General features: G+C 44.1%; 1 protein-coding gene across 1 annotated transcript in view; it reads right to left on the bottom strand.

Moving 5' to 3' along the window:
- PGBD5 (piggyBac transposable element derived 5) overlaps positions 1 to 20025 on the bottom strand; it is a 71883-nt gene that overhangs the window by 27202 nt on the left and 24656 nt on the right. The window contains exons 2-3 of the mRNA XM_075148140.1: positions 11524 to 11951; positions 1158 to 1292 (exon numbers count right to left, since the gene is read on the bottom strand). Of these exons, the coding sequence (XP_075004241.1) occupies positions 1158 to 1292; positions 11524 to 11951 (563 nt within the window). The remainder of the gene's footprint in view (positions 1 to 1157; positions 1293 to 11523; positions 11952 to 20025) is intronic.

Raw genomic sequence — 20025 nt, 5'->3', positions numbered from 1 at the left:
CAGTAATAAGCTGTGTGTGGGACTGGTGGAGTTCACCTTGGAGATCAAGGACACTGCCTCTGTGCAGCAAATGACTTTCCAAAAGCCTTGAGAGCGGAAACTTCCAAGGATGCTTCACAAGGTGAATCTATTTTGTATTGGACAAAACAACTGCTTTAAAACCTGGATGGAAGACGTATAATCCTAATTTTCTTCTTAGAGTGAACAGCATTGCTGAAAATGCAAACCCCTGTTCCCAGCGAGCCTCTTTTCTTGCATAGCTACTCAAACAGTTGTAGGGATTCACGGATCAAATTTTACTATGAACGAATGTTCAACCACAGCAAATCCACAGGCCCTGCAGTTTTGACACGCATTCAGCCTGAGCAGGCAGTGTGCGTGTCCTACCTGCACCTCCGAACCGCTGCTCTGGAACATGCAGGACACCAGGTTTTCACAGAAGCTCTTGGGAAAAAGTAATATCAGAAAATATCTGCCCCCTCACCTCTAGGTATCAAAACAAATGGACAGATTTTTCAAGAGCTCTCAAAATACATCAGCAATTGGGGAATCTGAGAATTTGAAAAGTTGTCCCCAATGCTTTACAACACTAAAGCCAAACCCTTTAACACGTCTCCCACTCAAGTTCATATCTCACCTTGAAGTCATATCAGATTTTATCTCTTTGGTAGAGAAGTAGAGGTGTGAAAAGAGATGTAATAGGAAACCCCGCGAATATGTTTCTCACAGAAAAATGGACATCTTGATACCATATTGATTTAGTCTGCTGGTTATCACAGATGCAGCGTTATACTTAGAGAGAGAAGCTGAGTCATTAAAAATTACAAAAGTCACAGTACCTAGACATTTAGATAAACTTAGGATGTACGAACAGACAGACCTTTTAACTCCGTTTCAATTTAATTAGCTTAGGGCTGGCAGCCAGATGGACAGTATTAGAGACAGGCACCCTCAGTTATATCATACAGCAAACAGAGCATCAGGAACTTGTCGTCACCGTCCGTTGGATCTAGTATCTGTGGGAGTCAGAGGCCTGCTGCATTCAGACTGTAGCCCCCAGCAAGGCAAGCAAGAGAAGTGACTGGTACCTTTGGTTCTGCAATACATTTAAGGGCCTGTTGGAACTAAATAAAGACATCTGAAGAGGTAAAACCCACCTGGCAGATGAAACCAGTGGATGAGCACTGCCGAACCCAGAGACTGAATTTCCTCTTTTTCCTCTTGCGCAGCTCCCTCTCCGTGCATGTGGCAATGAAAACGGGATCCTCATCAATCAGGGGCTCATGTAGTACCTGCAATTGGCAACAAAAGGGGGGCGGGGGGGAAGAGACAGAAGAGTACATGATTGCTGAAAAAAATGGTGCTTTAAATTCTTCCAAGGAAATACAATCCTTGCATTGTGCTTGTGTGCATCACCTCATACAAAGGAGCAAAACCACTTTTGTTCAATGCTGCCATCCAACCAAAACCAAAGCCTGGCCAAGCACACTCCATTGTGGATGGCTGCTCTACACATGGTTTGCAAACGTTGCAAAGCATAGCTCTCACTTCTCACTATCACCTACAGTTCAACATCCCTCCAAAATGAGGTGGGGGGTGGGAGGGGTGGGGATTGTTAGCAGCATCCTTCTCCAAGATTCATTATCAGCTTCATCTTGTTTGGCAGAATGTCCTCCACCCAAACATCCCCTACAATATGTTGTAAGGTACACTCCTTGGTTACAGCAAAGGAAAACACACAGCAAAGAGGGAGAGAAGTTAAAAGGGAGAAAAAGATATTTTCTGCTGCCACTTCAGGAGGTGGTGAAGAGACAGGAAACATTTTTCTTGGTGGCAGCAGCTTCAGGGAAGCCTCTCTTGCCTCAGAAGCTGAAAAATTTGACAAAAGGAGACAGAGAGATAAAGGACCAGAGGCAGGAATAGAAAAAGACATGGCAGACTGGAGCAAGTAATGAAAATCTGTGAAAGTGAAGCGACTTCTGCGTTCTGCATCCAGATGATGTAAGTGGTTCCCTGTTCCTTATAGCTGTTTTGTTACACTTTTCTCCATTAATTCTGTAGCAAAGTTGTTAGGTTTTACACTATAGAACCCACCTATAGAAAAGCACTACCATCTCCTTGCAGCTCACAGGTAGCTGTGCATAACATACACACCCCTGAATGCACTATGTGTGAGTTGTCTAGCAAGTCATTTGTGAGAGTACAAATGCTTGGAGACTGTTGAAAGGTCTCAGCTGATGAATGCTGACCAAATTCAGACATCTACATTGAATCAGAGCAAGTCACTGCAGGCTCCCCTCCTAGTACACAAGGGGAAAGCAGTCCCAGCAGGCCATAATTCATACCCTTTTAAAGACATGTGTAGAATAAGGCAGATGGGTTATGATCTAAAGGAGCCTGTTCTTTTCCAGTGACCATCAGCCCAGGAGACAGGCTCACATACAGGTATCCACAATGCAGAGGCTCTCACCCTCAGACCGGCCCTTTCCACATCTGCATGTGTGCTACTTTTGTGTACATCTGCACACAGCCAGTGGCAGAAATGAGGACAAAGCTGCATTAAACCTGGGAGCGATGCTCGTAGGAGAGATGTGGTGGGTAAGCAGTTAAGCATCAGTGATGAGCAGCTGCTGGCCTCCTGAATACAAGACGTTTGTTGAACATCACTCTGTCAGCCCAAAATAGGCACCCGTGCCCTCCCCACACAGTGGCGGCTGCAGACTTTCATTTATACGCACTCCACTTCTTAACGGCTCATAAAACATTCACAGGACCATCTGAAAGCACTCTTGTGAAATGTTCAAATTATACACCAAAATGCAGATGCGAGCAAGGAGAGCTGCACACAAAGCTATTTGTTCTTAAAGCTGCAGCTGCCCTGTTTCCCCACTGGAGCCAAATCCTCTTCCTCTCTCAACGTCCACACGAAACACCGCTCTTCCTTTCCGAAGGCCACCTCGGGCATTTCACACTTCCACCTCAGGGAATTCTGACAGCGTTTTGCAAATATTAAACGTGCTCTCATTTGCTTTTGCCTTTCTGCCTCTTCCGTGCAGAGGGGAAGGATACACATTGGATACACCGTTAAGAATTCCTCAGCTTCCGGAAAGGCCCTCTTACCTGCCAGATCCCACTGAGTGGTGTGGTTCAACTGTTACAATCTCTCCCGCTGTAGGATGGAGAGCAGCAGAAAGAAAAGGCTGTATAAGCATCACTTGAGGACATTTTTTACCCTCTGTCATTAGCTCAGCTCCCTGCTCTGCACCACAGCATCAGCTCTCCTCACAGCAGCTCTACTGCATCCTGCTTACCCTTCGCACTCTTTCTGCTTTCTAAGACACAGTAAGGCCTATCAGCCTTAAATTTAGAAAGCAAATCTGAATTTTGAAAACCTCTCCCCATCGTCCTCTTCTCCCTGCTCATGCTCAGCCCTGCCTTCCCCTAGGACCCAGAGATTCCCCCTAGCCCGAATGTTTAAGTCATTCCCTTTTCTCCATAAGAAGACTAATGCTTCACCAAAGTCCCTACTGAACTGCTGGGAAGAGAGAACAAAAATGGAAACAGAGGAGGGCAAGATTTGCTGTTGCTGCAAAGAGGCAATGTGGACAGGCAGGGAAAGTGAAATGAAAACCCTGGAGCTTGCTCTTCTTGCTCTCTCCAGAGAGGGTGGGGAGACAAGTGTTGTCACCCCTCCATATGCAACCACTGCTTCAACAGCTGTAAAGGACTTTGCAAGCAAGGCACTGTATGGGCTGTGCCTGCTGCTGGAACAGCTGATCCCCATCTCGTTTTCAAAGGAGGCAATTTGTGGCCTCTGGCACTGACATGGTTTTCTTATGACAAAAGTTAGCCTTGTTGCCACTGGCCAGTCCTATTAGCTTGTTCACCCTCCTCCATTCTCAGTCTCCTTGCTCCTCCTGTAATCTCAAATCCATCTCTTTGCCAAATCCCCACGCAAAGTGGTATTTGCTCCTTCCCCATTCCCCATTCCTGCTGTCACTGCACTACCCGCTTTTCCAGGAGTAAGCTTACTGCCCCCATGGCATATTCTTTCCTGCTTCTCATCTTCCTAGATAAAAATCTACTTTCAGGCTTAATTGACTCCTACACGTATTCCTGGCCGCCTCTTCACCATCCTTGACTCACTCCCCAAGCCCTCCCCTCTTCCTATTCTGACTTCCTTTGATGCAAGATATCTTGTGGATTTCTTCATAGAAATCATCCCCATTTTCTTCTCTCAAATCCCCAGTTTTGTTCAGGTCTAAGAAGCTCCTCATCTAGTCGCTTCACTTGCCCACAGCTATTCCATTGGAGTTTTTTTTCCTCTTCTTTATAGCCATCCTCATCCCTGCTAGATCTTCTTGCCAAGCTTTCACTCTTTGGTTTCCCCTCAATATGTACATGCACTCCAAGTGTTGGAGTCCCATCTTGGAGTCTTGCCTCTCCAGCAATTGCTCCATCTCACAACATCTTTCATTCACTGAAAAAAACCAGCTAGCCACTGTCAGGAGTGCCTTCCTTTCTTCTCCATTTTAGATCATCTCCAGAGATCTTTCCACTCCACAGTTCCACCCATCCTGCTCTCACCACAGCCCAAATAGGCTTGTAGGCAAAGCCCAGAGCCACTAACTCTTTTGTACTTGGACTTCCTGGACTCCATTGCCTTAGATAATGAACCAACATGTCCTTGAGATAGCTCATCTTCTCTTAGCTCCATGGCCATCCCCAACGTAGGCTGAATCTTCATCTGCCTCCTGGAGAAACTGCCTCAGCTTGCCTTGTCTCTGGCTTTTGGTGGGTACCCTCCAGTTGCAGAGACTCCTGGGTAACTGCACCGATTCAGCCATTGCTTCTGCAATAGTAGCTTGTGCTTCTGCCTCTTTGCTCCAAAGCTTCTCCTGTCTAAACTAAATTCTCTGCTAGTATCTGACATCTCTGCTTGCATATCTAGCTGTCAGTGCTAATTTTATTACGCTGCATGTGAGAGCATCTCCCTCCCCTTAAGATAACCCCTTACCATCTCCTTTTTTGGTCATTGCACACATCCCTCTCCTCCTGCTGCAGATCTCACTGGCCAGTGAATCTGAATGTCAGCCTTTACCTCCAACTCATTGCAAGGTCTTCTGAGCCAGGCAGTGCCTGCATTTTCCATGCTTTCTGAGTAACAGCTCTAAAATGTTACTCATTTTAGAGTAACAATTCACCCACCAGTCAAGTTTTCATCCAAGCCCACAGCCATCCTGCAACAGTTTTCCTTTTGGCCTCAACATAAGGCAATCCTGCCCTACAGATTGCTGCTGGAAAGCTGTTCTCCTAGTCCATCACACTGGCCACATCACTTTTCTTTATTTCTCTCTGATAGCTCTTCTTCTCCAATATATCAGACAGATTCTTTCTCTTCACTTTCAAAGTCCTATGTGGCCTATCCACATTTTACTGATCCTCTTTGCCATCATTCAAAGGTTAACTCCCACCTCCGATGGAGCCGTGATTTCATGCTCCTCTGCCCATTTCTTCAGTCTTGAATCAACTCTCTTCAAAGAAGAAAAGAATCCGTTCTTACAGCATTCCATTACCATTAGGTAATTTTAAAACAGCCATAAAGGTTCATCATCTCCCTAAAAACTGGCTTCACCAGAGCATCAACTGGCCAAGAGCTACAGGACATCAGAAATTTACCTTGCTATTCAATATTCTTATTGCTCCTCTGTCTGTCTTTCTCTTACTCCATGTCTTATACTTGACCGCCGTCCTCTGAATACTTACGTCTTACACTCACAGAAGCCCTAAGACAGAACAGGCCTGGTTTGGGACCAGCACCCTTCCTCACAAAGAATAACTTTGAAGAGAGGAAAACTGAGATATAGAGGTGTGACTCGAGCAAGATCTTGTAAGTCAGAAATGCCCAATACCAAATCAACATTCAATCATGAGGACACAATAGAGCTACGAGTTGATCAGTCTGGTTTTGTCCCTCTATGTTTTCAGAGAAGCTGTCATCTAATGTTGTGAGCTGGTTTGGAAGAACTATGTTGAAACTGCTTAGCTGTACCCTATGATACCACCAGGAGTGAAACACAAACAAGCCCCCTAGTAACTGGCCAAACTTTAGCACCATGCCCTTGGAGCAAGAGGTTGCAGTTACGTCTCTCTTTTTGCCAAGGAGTTCACTCCTGCCTGAGGTAAGGACTTAAGCCGACTGTTCCCAGCTGACGTTTCACTGGGCAGATGCAGAACTGTTTGGTTCCAAGATGGCAAAGAGAAGGTACTTTGGAGGGAGAGGGAAGAGGAGAGTGCCCAGAGTTGTGCTCCTGACCTCTCCTACGCCAGTCAGGGTCAGCCAGAGACAGCAATCCTGTCTAGTCGCATCCTGCTGACAAGCATATAAATACTCAGCAGGCACAGAAGGATATCTGAGCAATGATGTTATTTTCCTGAGCTCCTCTGGTTTCTGTAATTCAGTGTATATCCTTGGCAGGTGAGTACCCTTGAATTTGTTGCAGTATATCTCCTGAGCTCAGGCAGGGCATCCTTCCTGTCTTCAGGCTTCTACTTGTAGACAGTAGCACAGCTACAAAGCTAAGCAGCAAAGCACTGATTCCAGGAACAGCCCCAAAACTCCACCTCTTGTTGCTCAAGTAGAGGTAGCAGTTATTTATACAGAAGATGTTGGGGGGGGATAGGATGCAGAGAATATTCCTGTCATTCATATCCAATCTAGGTCAGAACATTTTTTTTTTTACTTCGGAAACTGAAGTTAGAGCCGCTGATACACAATTATAATGTTCTGGGCTTTCAATACCTTCATAAGCTGGAGAGTAATTATTTCCTTTTGTTTGCTCAGTATATTTAGCAAAATAATTATAATTCACTAGATGATTGTTTTCTTTGTTTTGGTATATTGGCATAGTTCTCTCTCTCCCTCTGTTTCCTTTCACAGAAACTGTGGTATCATTTTTGCATGCATATTTTTTGGGGGGGTTACACATGAGGAAAAAACCCTAAATATTTTCCGACAGAAATTCCACTTGAAGAATCTTTTCTAGCTATCCAAAAAGAAAATATCAAATCTGTAGAAGAAATAACTGTGAAGGCAGATGTTGCACTGCCTGCTGGGTGCAGACTGTCTGCTCTGACCGTAGGGGTGAGTTAAACAAGGCATTTTCCTAACCCGTGTTCTGTGAGTCTACGCTGCCAGAGGAACAAAGTCAGTAACAAGTCTACCTACAAGCCCAAACAGCCTTGCTGCATTCAACAGCAAGGAGCCCAAGTCATTCCTCTGCTTGATGCCACTTACAAGACATTAGCCTAAAGCTTGAGCATAGATCGTGGCTCAGGCATAAGCCACCTGGATACCACAAGTCTCATGTTTAAGATAGAGGTGTAGCTTAAGCAACAAATCCATTTTGAACCTGGGATTCCAGGTATCACTGATTACAGAAACCTGGGTCCCTCTTCCCAAAATGCTTTCAGAGGCAGCACATCCAAAAGCCCACCTGAATGGGTCTTTCCCCTTGTCTTTTCATAGAATCATAGAATTGTTTAGGTTGGAAAAGACCGTTAAGATCATCAAGTCCAACTGTTAACCTAGCACTGCCAAGTCCACCCCTAAACCATGTCCCTAAGCGCCTCATCTACACGTTTTTTAAATACCTCCAGGTGTGGTGACTCAACCACTTCCCTGGGCAGCTTGACAACCCTTTCAGTGAAGAAATTTTTCCTAATATCCAATCTAAACCTCCCCTGGCCCAACTTGAGGCCATTTCCTCTTGTCCTATTGCTTGTTACTTGGGAGAAGAGACCGACACCCACCTTGCTACAACCTCCTGTCAGGTAGCTGTAGAGAACAATAACGTCTTCCCTGAGCCTCTTTTTCTCCAAGCTAAACAACCCCAGTTCCCTCAGCTGCTCCTCATAAGACTTGCTCTCTAGACCCTTCACCCAGCTTCGTTGCCCTTCTCTGGACAGGCTCCAGCACCTCCATGTCCTTCCTGTAGCGAGGGGCCCAAAACCGAACACAGTATTTGAGGCCTCACCAGTGCCGAGTACAGGGGCACGATCACCTCCCTACTCCTGCTGGCCACACTATTTCTGATACAGGCCAGGATGCCGTTGGCCTTCTTGGCCACCTGGGCACACTGCCAGCTCACGTTCAGACGGCTGTCAATCAGCACCCCCAGGTCCTTTTCCTCTTTCCAGCCACTCTTCCCCAAGCCTGTAGCGTTGCATGGGGTTGTTGTGGCCAAAGTGCAGGACCCGGCACTTGGCCTTGTTGAACTTCATACAATTGGCCTCAGCCCATGGATCCAGCCTGTCCAGGTCCCTCTGCAGAGCCTTCCTACCGTCCAGCAGATCAACACTCCTGCCCAGCTTGGTGTCATCTGCAAACTTACTGAGGGTGCACTCGATCTCCTCATTCAGATCATTGATAAAAGATATTAAACAGAACTGGCCCCAATACTGAGCCCTGGGGGACACCACTTGTGACTGGCCACCAACTGGATTTAACTCCATTCACCACAACTCTTTGGACCTGGCCATCCAGCCAGTTTTTCACCCAGCAAAGAGTACGCCCATCCAAGCCATGAGCAGCCAGTTTCTCCAGGAGAATGCTGTGGGAAACAGTGTCAAAGTCTAGGTAGACAACATCTACAGCCTCTCCCTCTCCACTATGCGGGTCACCTTGTCATAGAAGGAGATGAAGTTAGTCAAGCAGGACCTCTCTTTCATGCTGACTGGGCTTGATCACCTGCTTGTCCTGTACGTGCTGCACGATGGCACTCAAGATGATCTGCTCCATAACCTTCCCTGGTACCGAGGTCAGACTAACAGGCCCTTAGTTTCCCAGATCCTCCTTCCAGCCCTTCTTGTAGGTGGGCATCACATTTACTAACTTCCAGTCAACTGGGACCTCCCCGCTTAGCCAGGATTGCTGATACATGATGGGAAGTGGCTTGGTGAGCGCTTCCACCAGCTCCCTCAGTACCCTTGGGTGGATCCCATCCGATCCCATAGACTTGTGTGTGTCTAAGTGGTGCAGCAGGTCACTAACCATTTCCCCTTGGATTATGGGGGCTTCGTTCTGCTCCCTGTCCCTATCTTCCAGCTCAGGGGGCTGGGTACCTGGAGAACAACTGCTCTTACTATTAAAGACTGAGGCAAAGAAGGCATTAAGTACCTCAGCCTTTTCCTCATCCTTTGTCACTATGTTTCCCCCCACATCCAATAAAGGATGGAGATTCTCCTTAGCCCTCCCTTTCCCTTTGTTTCTGTGCAACTAGGTTATTATTTTTAATTATTTCTATTATTTCTCTCTTTTTATTAATTATTTCTATTATTTCTCACTGGGCCTGACATTCTGGGTTTGATGTTTACTGCAGTCTGCTAATCTGCACTCAAGACAATTTCCAGGGAGAGGTCTTTCCTGCTGTTTTGAGCAGATGGGGTCCACGTCTCTTGAGACAGGCAGTGTGCAGCCCTGCCTGATGGCACCCAGGAGGACGTTAGGCACAATGCTCCTTTCGGGAGGAGGCCTGGAACATCCCCCAGTAGGCTACCGGTGCTACACTAGAGTATTTTTAACAACAGATTCAAAACCTTTTTCTTTCTCACAAAGTTATTTTTGAAGCTGTATTTTAGTGCTTTTTGTTCCGCTCAATATCACTGAAACATGCTGTATAGAAATCACTGACGTAAACACTGACAAGGGAGCAGAGAAGTGGAGGGGGAAGGAAGAGAACTGGGCTGTCACTACTTCTTCCCCCTTTTTTTTCTAAAGTAGCATCTCCTTACCAAGCTCAGCACAAGCATACATTTTGCTTGTGGAGATTTAGATGTTTTTCCACTGCAAATAGAACACTATGATTTTGTCAATTCAGTTCTCAAACCTTGCTCGGGAGGGGGGAAGGGAGAAGGGATATAAATGCAAATCAAATTTTATCCTTTAATGGATTTGCACTCATAGCATGTCCCACAGCACACCATTATAAGCATTTACATTAGACACAGTGATCACATTTCTGAAGCCTTTATCTTCCGCCCATTGAAGTCAGTGGCCATAAGGATTAGATTTCATATCTTAATGAGAGCTCGGTCCCAATAATACCGTGTCTCCCACTGCCTGTTTTGTCCTGACGGAAATGCACCTTGCCGGCATGGCCTAGTGAGAACACTCCTCCCTCCTCCCTTCTCTACCGTAACAGCTTTTTAGACAGCTGTGTTGTCCTGAATTATACAGGTATGATTTTTGTTGTCTATAAAATCGAAAAAAACTGTAATCACTCCCAATTTATTTTAGGCACACTTCAATGGATGTGATGCATCTATGTCTTCATTAATTTTGTGCAGTGGGCAAAAATGTGATGCTCCAGAGGGGAAACAGGAAGAAAAAGAGGATGATGGACACAACACCCTTTCCAAATGTTTAGGTGAAATCTTTATATTCTGAAAACAGAGAGTTGATTGAAAAGTTATTTCAAGCAGTAACATATTTCATGCTTATTCCTTTTTCTTTCCAGACTTCTGAATGTGACCAGTAGCAACAGCTCCAAAAGAAGATCATTTATACTGGAACAAAGTTTAAATAGCGTATGATGAATATTAAGAAAAGATTTCTTTGCACTTTTAAAAAAAAGAAATTGTTCAACTGTACAGCTGTAGTGAGACAACCACCAGCTACATGTTTTTATATTTAGTTCTTTACATTCTGTCTGCCCAGTCTATGGAGCAGTGTCCCTACAGAATGGCATTCTGCTGTACCCCTAATTGTATCTGGAAATGAAAATTCATTGGAGTCCTGTTTACTTTTGTTCCTGGTAGTCTAGAAATATTTCCAGTCCACTGGCACTTTGGTTGCAAATCCACACATCAATAAGTTTTTCCATAGGAGCATCACCCATCATTAAAAACCAGGACTGGCACAAGGCACAGGCAGCGCTGCTGAGGGCAGCTGACAAAGGCACATGCCCCCCTGCTTATTTTCCCTGTGCCTCGTCGTGAGGAGATAGCTCTGCTGCTGGACCATATGGCAAACACCTACTGCTAAGGTCAGGGACGGTCACTCCTAGCAAACTCAGCTCCTGCATCCAACCCTCAGCCTGTAGCAGGAGCAGCTACAGGTTTTCCCTCCAGCCCAGCTGCACAAGCTCTGTCCTTTCTACTCTCCCTCACAGGAGCAACCTGCAACCTCCCATCCTCAGGACAGCAAAACCTAGCGGTGCCAACCTCTCTGAGAAGTCTCCAGGCTTGTTTAGACCACTAAAGCAAACAGCCACTGCTCGGAGAGCATCCTTCCTATTGAAACATGCCAGGTACCTGCACTGCAGAGCTGTAAGTCAGACATTGCTGAGCACTCGCATAGGGCAGTGCTGCTTTCTCTCATGTTTCATAGAGGCACCACAGCATGGCTTCACACTGTGAAGCCCCAGCTCTTTCTTCAGGCAGCTGTGCTCTGCGCTTTCAGTCATAGCGAGACAACCTAGAGCACATAGGCTAGATGTTCCCTGCCAACAGGTTAACTCTTACCTGGGCTTGCGAAGGTCTAAAAGCGGAGTCAAAGCCATTCTGCAGAGAGTCCAGAAAAGGCTGGATTTTGTAGAGGCCATGTGTTGTCTGGCTAGAGCGGAAGGCCACAATGTGGAAGTACTTCAGGATCTTCTCAAACCGTGATTGTGTCATGATAAGTGCAATGCTCTTGTTGCTGTAGAAGCCGCTGCTCCAGATGCTGAGAACGGACTCACAGTGGTGGATGCTGGTTGATATCATGTAGCCTAAGAAGGCCTTCATTTCTGTCAAGGTGACGTCAATCCAGGCATCGTCACTACCGAACCTCTCCTGGTACTTCTTGGCATACATGTTGGTTTGGACCACCATATTCTTTAGCACGTTGTCAGGGACAAAGAGTTGAAAAAAGTCCATGGCACTGGCAGTCAGGGGCATTTTTCGCGTTGGACCTAGGCCAAAAGCAAGAAGAGAAGATAAGCTCACTCCAGGTCATCACAAGGCATGTCCAACACCAGCAATTTAAAGCAGGATTAACTTTCCTAAAGCAGGAAAACAAGGCCAAAGTGATGACATGTCAGTTAATTCCTTTGAAAGTGCACCCATGGTCTGACAAATCTCATCAGGAAACTTCCCCCTATATTCTCTGTCTTCCTCTTATATGATACAAATACAATACACTCTGAATAGTTTCTTCCTCTGCTCTGCACACTCATTAGTTTGTAGCACGCAGGTCTGTGAGGCAGCATGCAATTAATTTTTCCACTTATACACTATCTGTACCTTTTACCCTCAGCAGCTGTTTTGGACTTTTTCTGGATAGTCTTTTATTTGTCCATATGCTTGTCAAAGCAGTGCCTTCCTCAAAAGAGCCCAGAAGGAAGGTGTCCGAGTCCTCCAGAGAGAGAGTGCTGCCCCCATCCCAGCTGACATGGTTCCTGGGCACTAGAACCCGATCACACATTTTCTTTTGCACCTCCAGTTCCTGCCCATTGTCATTAATCCTGTGACTTTCAAATCTGCTTCTGCTCCACACACAGAGCCATGCAGATCATGTCTATGCGCTTTGGAGTCTGCCACCACATTGGAGCCTTATCCTGAACTCTGACATCCTCAGGAGAGCATGTTACCAGAACAAGTCAAAGACACCATGCGGCTGGTGTTACTGTCCCATGTCACGGGGAATATTTTTAGCATTACAATGCATACGCTGGTCCTCTTCCTCCCATAATGTAATAAGCCTTGCAGTCCAATGCTGTCATTGCTCTAGCTTTTCACTGATCTTGCATCTTCTCTGCCAGTTTCAACTATTCCACAAGAAGAGGGGGAAAAAAAAAAGAAAAGGGAGGCTCTAAGAGTTGGCAGCACTGTATCAGTGTAACAAGGTTATCCAGTCAGGCACCAGATTACATTAAGCCGAATTAGGAACATCGAGCCTGCAATACCAGGGACGCTGACACCAGCCCTTACAGCCCTCTCTCCTCTAATCCATTCCATAAGCTAATTAAGCTCCATTTTAAAAGTAGTGTTTTTCATGCTCCCACCCTGTGGCAGTGCTGTAGTCACCAGGTAAGGGCTATGGAGACAGGGACATTCTCTGTTCTCCTACAGAAGCAGTGAAAATCAATACACCTGAGAGGGGCAGCACAGACAAATGGACAGGGCAGTGCTTGAGAGTAGTTCTACATCCCTGTACAAAAGATAGTGTCATGATTGTAACCCCAAACAAAGAGTTGGATCCAATAAATACTGCGCCTTAGTTTAACAGCCTTCAGCCCTGGGACTGTCTGAAAAACACTCTTCCTGATCAAAAGCAGGAGGCACACAGCTTCTAATTTGAAGTTCTGCCTAACAAGAGTGAGTCCTCCTTGCACTACATGGCTGTTTGGGTCGCAGCATCAGCTCTCCCAGCTGAATCAGAGCATAAGATTTGCCGTTCTACAATCTGGCTCTGCAAAGATCCACTACCATGTTGGTCAGGTCGCATTCTCCAGTACCCCTGTATCTCAGCTCACATCCTTAGTCACAGCAACAACTACAGCTTGCAGAGATTTTTCATGAAACAGTACTATGAGGAACTACACAAATACCGTGGTTGGACTTGCTCTTAAGCCTTAATGTTTGGGTGCACTCTGGTGAACTCAAGCTATTAGAAGGGCAGCAAAAATAGCAGCAAGACATTGAAACAGTGAACCTTCAGATTGCAAAGAATGCAAAAAAAGCAAACAAAAGTGGATTTTTTTTCCGAAGCACAGTGGGGAAAGAAACCTGTATTTAAAGATTACTTTCCAATTTTAATTTGTGAGATTGAGAAACTGGAAGTGAAACAGTTCAGTTGAAAGCACATTCCTCTACATAGCAAGACCAGAGTAAAGAGCCCCACACAAACCATGTTCTGGTAAGGACAGAGCAGAAAATTTCAGCTTAAATGATAAAAGGTTTTCATTATCAAGTGAAAACTATGGGGCTAGAATAGATATATTTACTTAACCTTAATTGCTATTGCAATAATAAAGCCTCTTAACAAGAGTTCTCTTCTTTTGATCAGGAGATTTATATTGTGCTAGCACCCGCTACACTGTTACAGCTGACATAAAATGCTCTACAAATGATTCTGTATGAATGACTGTCCTGGTTTCAGCTGGGATAGAGCTAATTTTTTTCCTAATAACTGGTATAGTGCTGTGTTTTGGATTTAGTATGAGAATAATGTTGATAACACACTGATGTTTTAGTGGTTTTAGTTGTTGCTAAGTAGTGTTTACACTGGTCAAGGACTTTTCAGCTTCCCATGCTCTGCCAGGTGCACAAGAAGCTGGGAGGGAGCACAGCCAGGACAGCTGACCCAAACTGACCAATGGGGTATTCCATACCATATGACATCATGCTCAGCATATAAAGCTGGGGGAAGAAGAAGGAAGGGGGGGATGTTTGGAGTGATGGTGTTTATCTTCCCAAGTAACCGTAATGCGTGATGGAGCCCTGCTTTCCTGGAGATGGCTGAACACCTGCCTGCTGATGGGAAGCGGTGAATGAATTCCTTGGTTTGCTTTGCTTGCGTGTGCAGCTTTTGCTTTACCTCTTAAACTGTCTTTATCTCAGCCCATGAGTTTTCTCACTTTTACTCTTCTGATTCTCTGCCCATCCCACTGTGAGGAGAGTGAGCGAGCGGCTGCGTGGGGCTTAGTTGCTGGCTGGCATTAAACCATGACAATGACTTATATTACATCACTTCCTTCTTCCCCACAATTTAATCAAGTTTTGACATTCTGCAGTAGATATGGCTTTCTGATAACACATTGCACAGAGTGTATTCCTAGTTATACATGAAATCTTGAGCAGCTATTGAATTCAGCTCCAGTGCCCAGGCAATCTTCCAGGTAGAGCATACAGGTAGTTTTTAAATTCTTGCCTTCAGAAGGGGTAACATTTTAAATCTTGCCTACAGCAAACAATGCATTCATAGAGCATTAAGTCTTATGAAGTGAAATATGTTGGTCTTGAGACAGGTGGATATGGACAATAAGTATGTGCTGGACTCCATCTTTAGGAAGTCAAGAGCAGTCAGAAGCACAAAAAGGTATTTTTGATGTAATTAAATTTTCAGTAGCTGCACAAGTTTACCTTGAAAAGTGATTACGGAAAACTGCCAGGTATACTGGATAGGACAATCCTTTCTTACCCAGCAGTCCTGTTCCAGCCACACAAAATCTCCTATCTGCTCTCCTTCTTGAAATAAATATGCAAGATTTGTAGCTCACTGGCCAGGCAGAACCCACACAGCTCTAAAAAAGTGAGCTGAATCACTTTCTGACTCAAACATCAACCTAATTGTTGACTAAATATAATTCTGAAAGCCCCTGTATAATCTCATTGTCTTAAAAACCAGCTTTTATTGCCAAAGTGAGCGCAATTGATTCATAATTTACTGATATGCAATAAAACAAGAATGACATTGAATTTCTGTAGGAAGAGAACTGAATTTTTAACATGAATTGGGTTTTGCATAGTTAATGACTAGCCTAAAATAAATTATTTAAATATGACTTTCTACCTAAGTACACAAATATATCCCATATATAAAGCCAACAGCATAAGAAACCTAAATAGTGAATTTGCACTTTTTAAGGATTTTTACATTGACTTAAATGGCACTTACCCAGAAAATACTGATATGAAAAAAGTTCAGTGTTCCATACATGCACTGTTTACCTTTCAAAGCTTTACTCAGTCAAATAAAATAGTAGCTTTGCCTAGTCTTCCATCCTCAGAATGAATACCCAATTATGACTGTATGTCAAATTCAGATTTTTCTCTCTCCTCTGCCCTAAAGTTGTGCATGGAGAATATATGTATTTATGTAGGGTTTTTTGCTTTAAAAACCAATCAAGATTTCCAATATAAGTTATAGGGTCAGAGCACAAAAGCACTCTTGGAGTTTCCACACATCCAGCTAGACCCAGTGGTCTGTGCACACCCAGGGTGGGGACAGAGCTTTACTGAGTAACTTCTGGCTGGGCAGCACACACGCCAGCACTAGCACTTTGGGCTTGCTTTAAGTGACTTTGCAGAATATGGAAAATAACATAGACTTCCTCTGTTACGATACAACATGCACACACAAACTCTCCTTCTTCCTTTCCACCCTGTCTACCAGCGAAGACTTGCATGTGCAATCAGCAGCAATCACCTTGCAAGTCATTACTGTTACTAGATCCTATTTTGACCAGGTTGGTCCCATTTTCTGTTTTGCACTCAGGGATAATGTCTCCCCCAGAGCCACAGCTATTTAAACTGTAAGAATAGACTCAAAATAAATGGAGAAGCTAAGCAGGGAAAGCCATTTTTGTTTCCGTACTGGAGATAGGATTGTGGAGCAGAGGCTGGCACCTCGCCCTCAGACTGCACGCATTGCAGGCCCATTTTGGCTCAACTCAGCTCAGGGCAAACTGCAGCAGCCTCGCTGGGTCCGCCGCCTAGCAAGAGAGCAGGCTGCATGCTGAACTTCTCAGCAAACATACACATTGCAGAAAAACCAGAAAGATTTACGTGAAACTTCTGTGTGACCATCCTTCAGGCAGCCCCTGCGCATCCTCCTACAACCTCTTGTCTTCTCTCTTGGGTGCCTCCCCACCAGTCCTATTCTTCCCTCTGCTCCAATCCCACCAGTGTTTCTAGCTTTCCTTACTGAGCAGGACTTCAAGAAAAATAGGAACTCCAGGTGAATTAACTGCTTTTTCTTTACTTAACTGGTTTGCAGGACTAATTTGAGTGCACGTTGTTAATAGATTTTTTTTTTACCCTTTTCCATTTTTCCTGTTCTGATTACCGATCTGTTATTTAGTAGCTCAGAGTTCACAGACTCAGAATAAAAGATGGAAAGTTTCAAAACCTACTGTAATCTATCAGTGCTTACAACATAACATACAAATCTTAAGGAGGTCAAAAGCATTGTAATTTTGGGCAGGATAAATCAGATATGTAAGAAGAAAATGCAGTGGAAGAAAATTCTCCTTTTGCTCTGCTGTGCAAAAGACTTAGTGCTCTCATTCAAAGCGTAGCTGAGGTTCATGATAAAATATCCCATTACCTTGATAGACCCAGGTATAAACATACGTATGCCAAGCGAGATTGCATGGTTTGGAAACAAACCTTGTAGAGAACTAATCCAGGGTTGACTTTGAAATTAATTTAACTTCATTAGCCACTGCACAGACCTCAATATTCCTGGATCAGGCACAGGAGTAGTAGAAGCATCAGTTTAAGAATTTAGAAGTAATTTTATTATCCTCTTTGAGCAAAAATCTAACAATTCATAGTCATGCATGAGGATAGCACATTTAGGTGTATTATATACAAACACATACCCAAGAAAAATCTATCCAGAACCTGTTATTTTCTGGCAATTGGGAAGTATTTTCTCCTCTGCCATATGGCACAGCTTTCAATGACCACGGTTTGAAAAGGCAATTAATTTCTTCTTCCTAAGTCCAAGCAGTTAGAGACTGTTTTATATTACTGGGAAGTTATCTTTTCAAAAGTACACAACATGATTTTTGGGTCTCATTTAGAGAACATCAAAAAATGCTGATGGAAGACTTCTGTCAGAAAATACACATTCATCAAAAAAATCATGATGTTTTCATGCAAAGTGTCAATTGATGTAATATGACAGACAGTTTAAACAATTTTTCTCAATGAGTAGAGACCAATACAAAGAGCTGAAAAAAATTGCAACAAAACCAATGTTTTAATATTTCCCAAGTGAGATTTTTCAGACTTTCGCTTTCACACTAAGTTCCCTCACGTAAGTTTTGGAAGCACTGGACTTTATCTGGCTTGCCAGAAAATCAGTTTTCATATCAGCTCTATTCTTAATGGTCTGGAAGAAATGTACCTCAAACCATAGCCAGTTTGACGGCCTTATGACAAGCCTGTCAAGACAGCTTGAAGTAAGTGCATGTAACAGTTCTCTTCTGTGTTTTATTCCAGTTTATTTCAGATACTGCTCTCCTGTAGGAACTGGGCAGCAAGAATCCAAGTCTTTAATGCAGGATATTATGCTGCAAGTATTTCGTTCATCTTCATTAAAAAAAGTAATCAAAGCTTCAGTGACAAGTCTATTCTGTCAAGTCAAAGGAGTGATCCTAATTTATACCAGCTGCAATTCTGACCAATATTTTAGGGCAAGAAGATGTTTGCATTTGTTATTTTGGTAGATGAATCTTACTTTCCTTTAGGGCCACCTAGCACAAGAATTCTATATAAATGATCAAAACATGATCCATACTGTGGAGTCGCTTGGAGCTCAAAGCCAACCTACGAGCATGCAATAAATAAGAAAAACCACCAATCCTCAAAAAGGCACTATATTGGTTTTCTTAGATGAGAGAGAAGAAACTGGACATAGTCCTTCCAAAGATGCTTCTCCTCTTAGACCGTAAGGGCTCTCTCAGCAGCCCATGCTTCTGGGTTAGTTTTTACTAGGTCACCTTCCCCCAGAAACTTACTTTTCACCCTTGCCTGGGCGCTCAGTAGCATGCACTTTTGCTCTACATTTGTTATCAGTTAAGTTTATTCCAAGCTATATAGCAAAGTGTGATTTGACTTTTCCAAGCTCTGTAAGTAAGCATTTGACAATGACTCCACGTCTGCAGGTAATAACCATAGTCACAAAAATTGTTCCAAGCAGCTTCCATGAAAGAGCAGTTTCTCTTCCCTCCCCAGAATTAAAAAGGATTGTTTTCCTCACAGCGTCAACAGCAAAGCAATCCACAGGTTGCACTCTGACTTCTGTCCATAGAGAGAATTAAGAGCTGGGTCTAAAAGTGACCCAAGGACAAATGAAAAAAGGACTGAAAACCAGTGCACAGCTGCTCTGTGCTGAGTCTGGTCAAAAGAGTCCCTGGGCCTCCACACCAGACAGTGCTGAGCTATGGCAAGTTAAATAAAGAAAGAATTTATTTAGTAAACCAAACAGTAAAATTTAAACTAAATGGTAAAATTTAGCAAAGTATTTAGTGAACTAAAGAACTTCCTGCAATTCAGCTTGTTTCCCTGCTATGCACTGGATCCAGATTCTCATCTCACTTTCTTCAGCATTAATAGCAAAACCCTTGAGGGTCAAGTCTAGCCTGTCAACCTAGCATAGGTCAGGGACAAGTAATGTACCTGTTCCCACCCAATACGCGACGTCCTTCCCACTCGATGTGACGGTGGCCTCCCAAGGCCCAGGGTGATAACCAAGGTGCCCTACCCATTCTCCCTGCCCCACGCAGCTGTGCGCTAGCTGGCAGTTCACCCTGGATGAGGTGAAGAACTTCAGTGGGGCACCAAGAACAAGACTGGGATGCCAAGGGTAAAGGATTTTGGCTGTCACTCAACAGGTTACCACATGTGATAAGACACCGTATGAAAATAGTTAAATTTCTGGGCACCTTCAGGGGACCAAGCAGACAGGTCTTACGCCCTTCCCATTGACAAAATGTATGCTGTGTCACAATAGCACTGGTCTGAGAATGAGAACATGTGAAAGATGTTGTGGCAGTCTTCCATGGAAGTGCGGCTTGTAGATTTAAGCCACAGTCACAAAACATTTAGTTAAGAGAGTATTTCTTTGTGTTTACCAATATGTTTTAAAGCTACAAAGCCTTCAAGCTGTGACAAGTGAAATAGAAAGAATAAAAAGGCCACTGCAGGTAATGCTGACACCTTTAATTATATACTTACCTAATTTCTGTGGTCAGATCTTACAACCTACCAATCAGCATTATGAACATCCAACAGAACCTTCCAAACACTGGTACAAGGTCTTATGTTTAAAATAATTTTAAAAAGCCAAACACCTTCAAGCGGCAGAGTCAATGCTGAAACAGTACCATATAGTGTCAGCTTACATAATCCTTTGCACATTATTCATTTGGCTGTGGGACCAAACACGTTTGTCCCTCATCAGGGGAATTCCTGCTGCAGCAGCTTCCATGGCAATAGTCCACTGCACTTTCTTTTGCCACTGCAGTTTTATAT

This window comes from Calonectris borealis, chromosome 3, assembly GCF_964195595.1.
Source record: "Calonectris borealis chromosome 3, bCalBor7.hap1.2, whole genome shotgun sequence".
Lineage (NCBI taxonomy): Eukaryota > Metazoa > Chordata > Aves > Procellariiformes > Procellariidae > Calonectris > Calonectris borealis.
The sequence above is the reverse complement of the archived record's forward strand: the minus strand, read 5'-3'. Positions and strand labels throughout refer to the sequence as shown.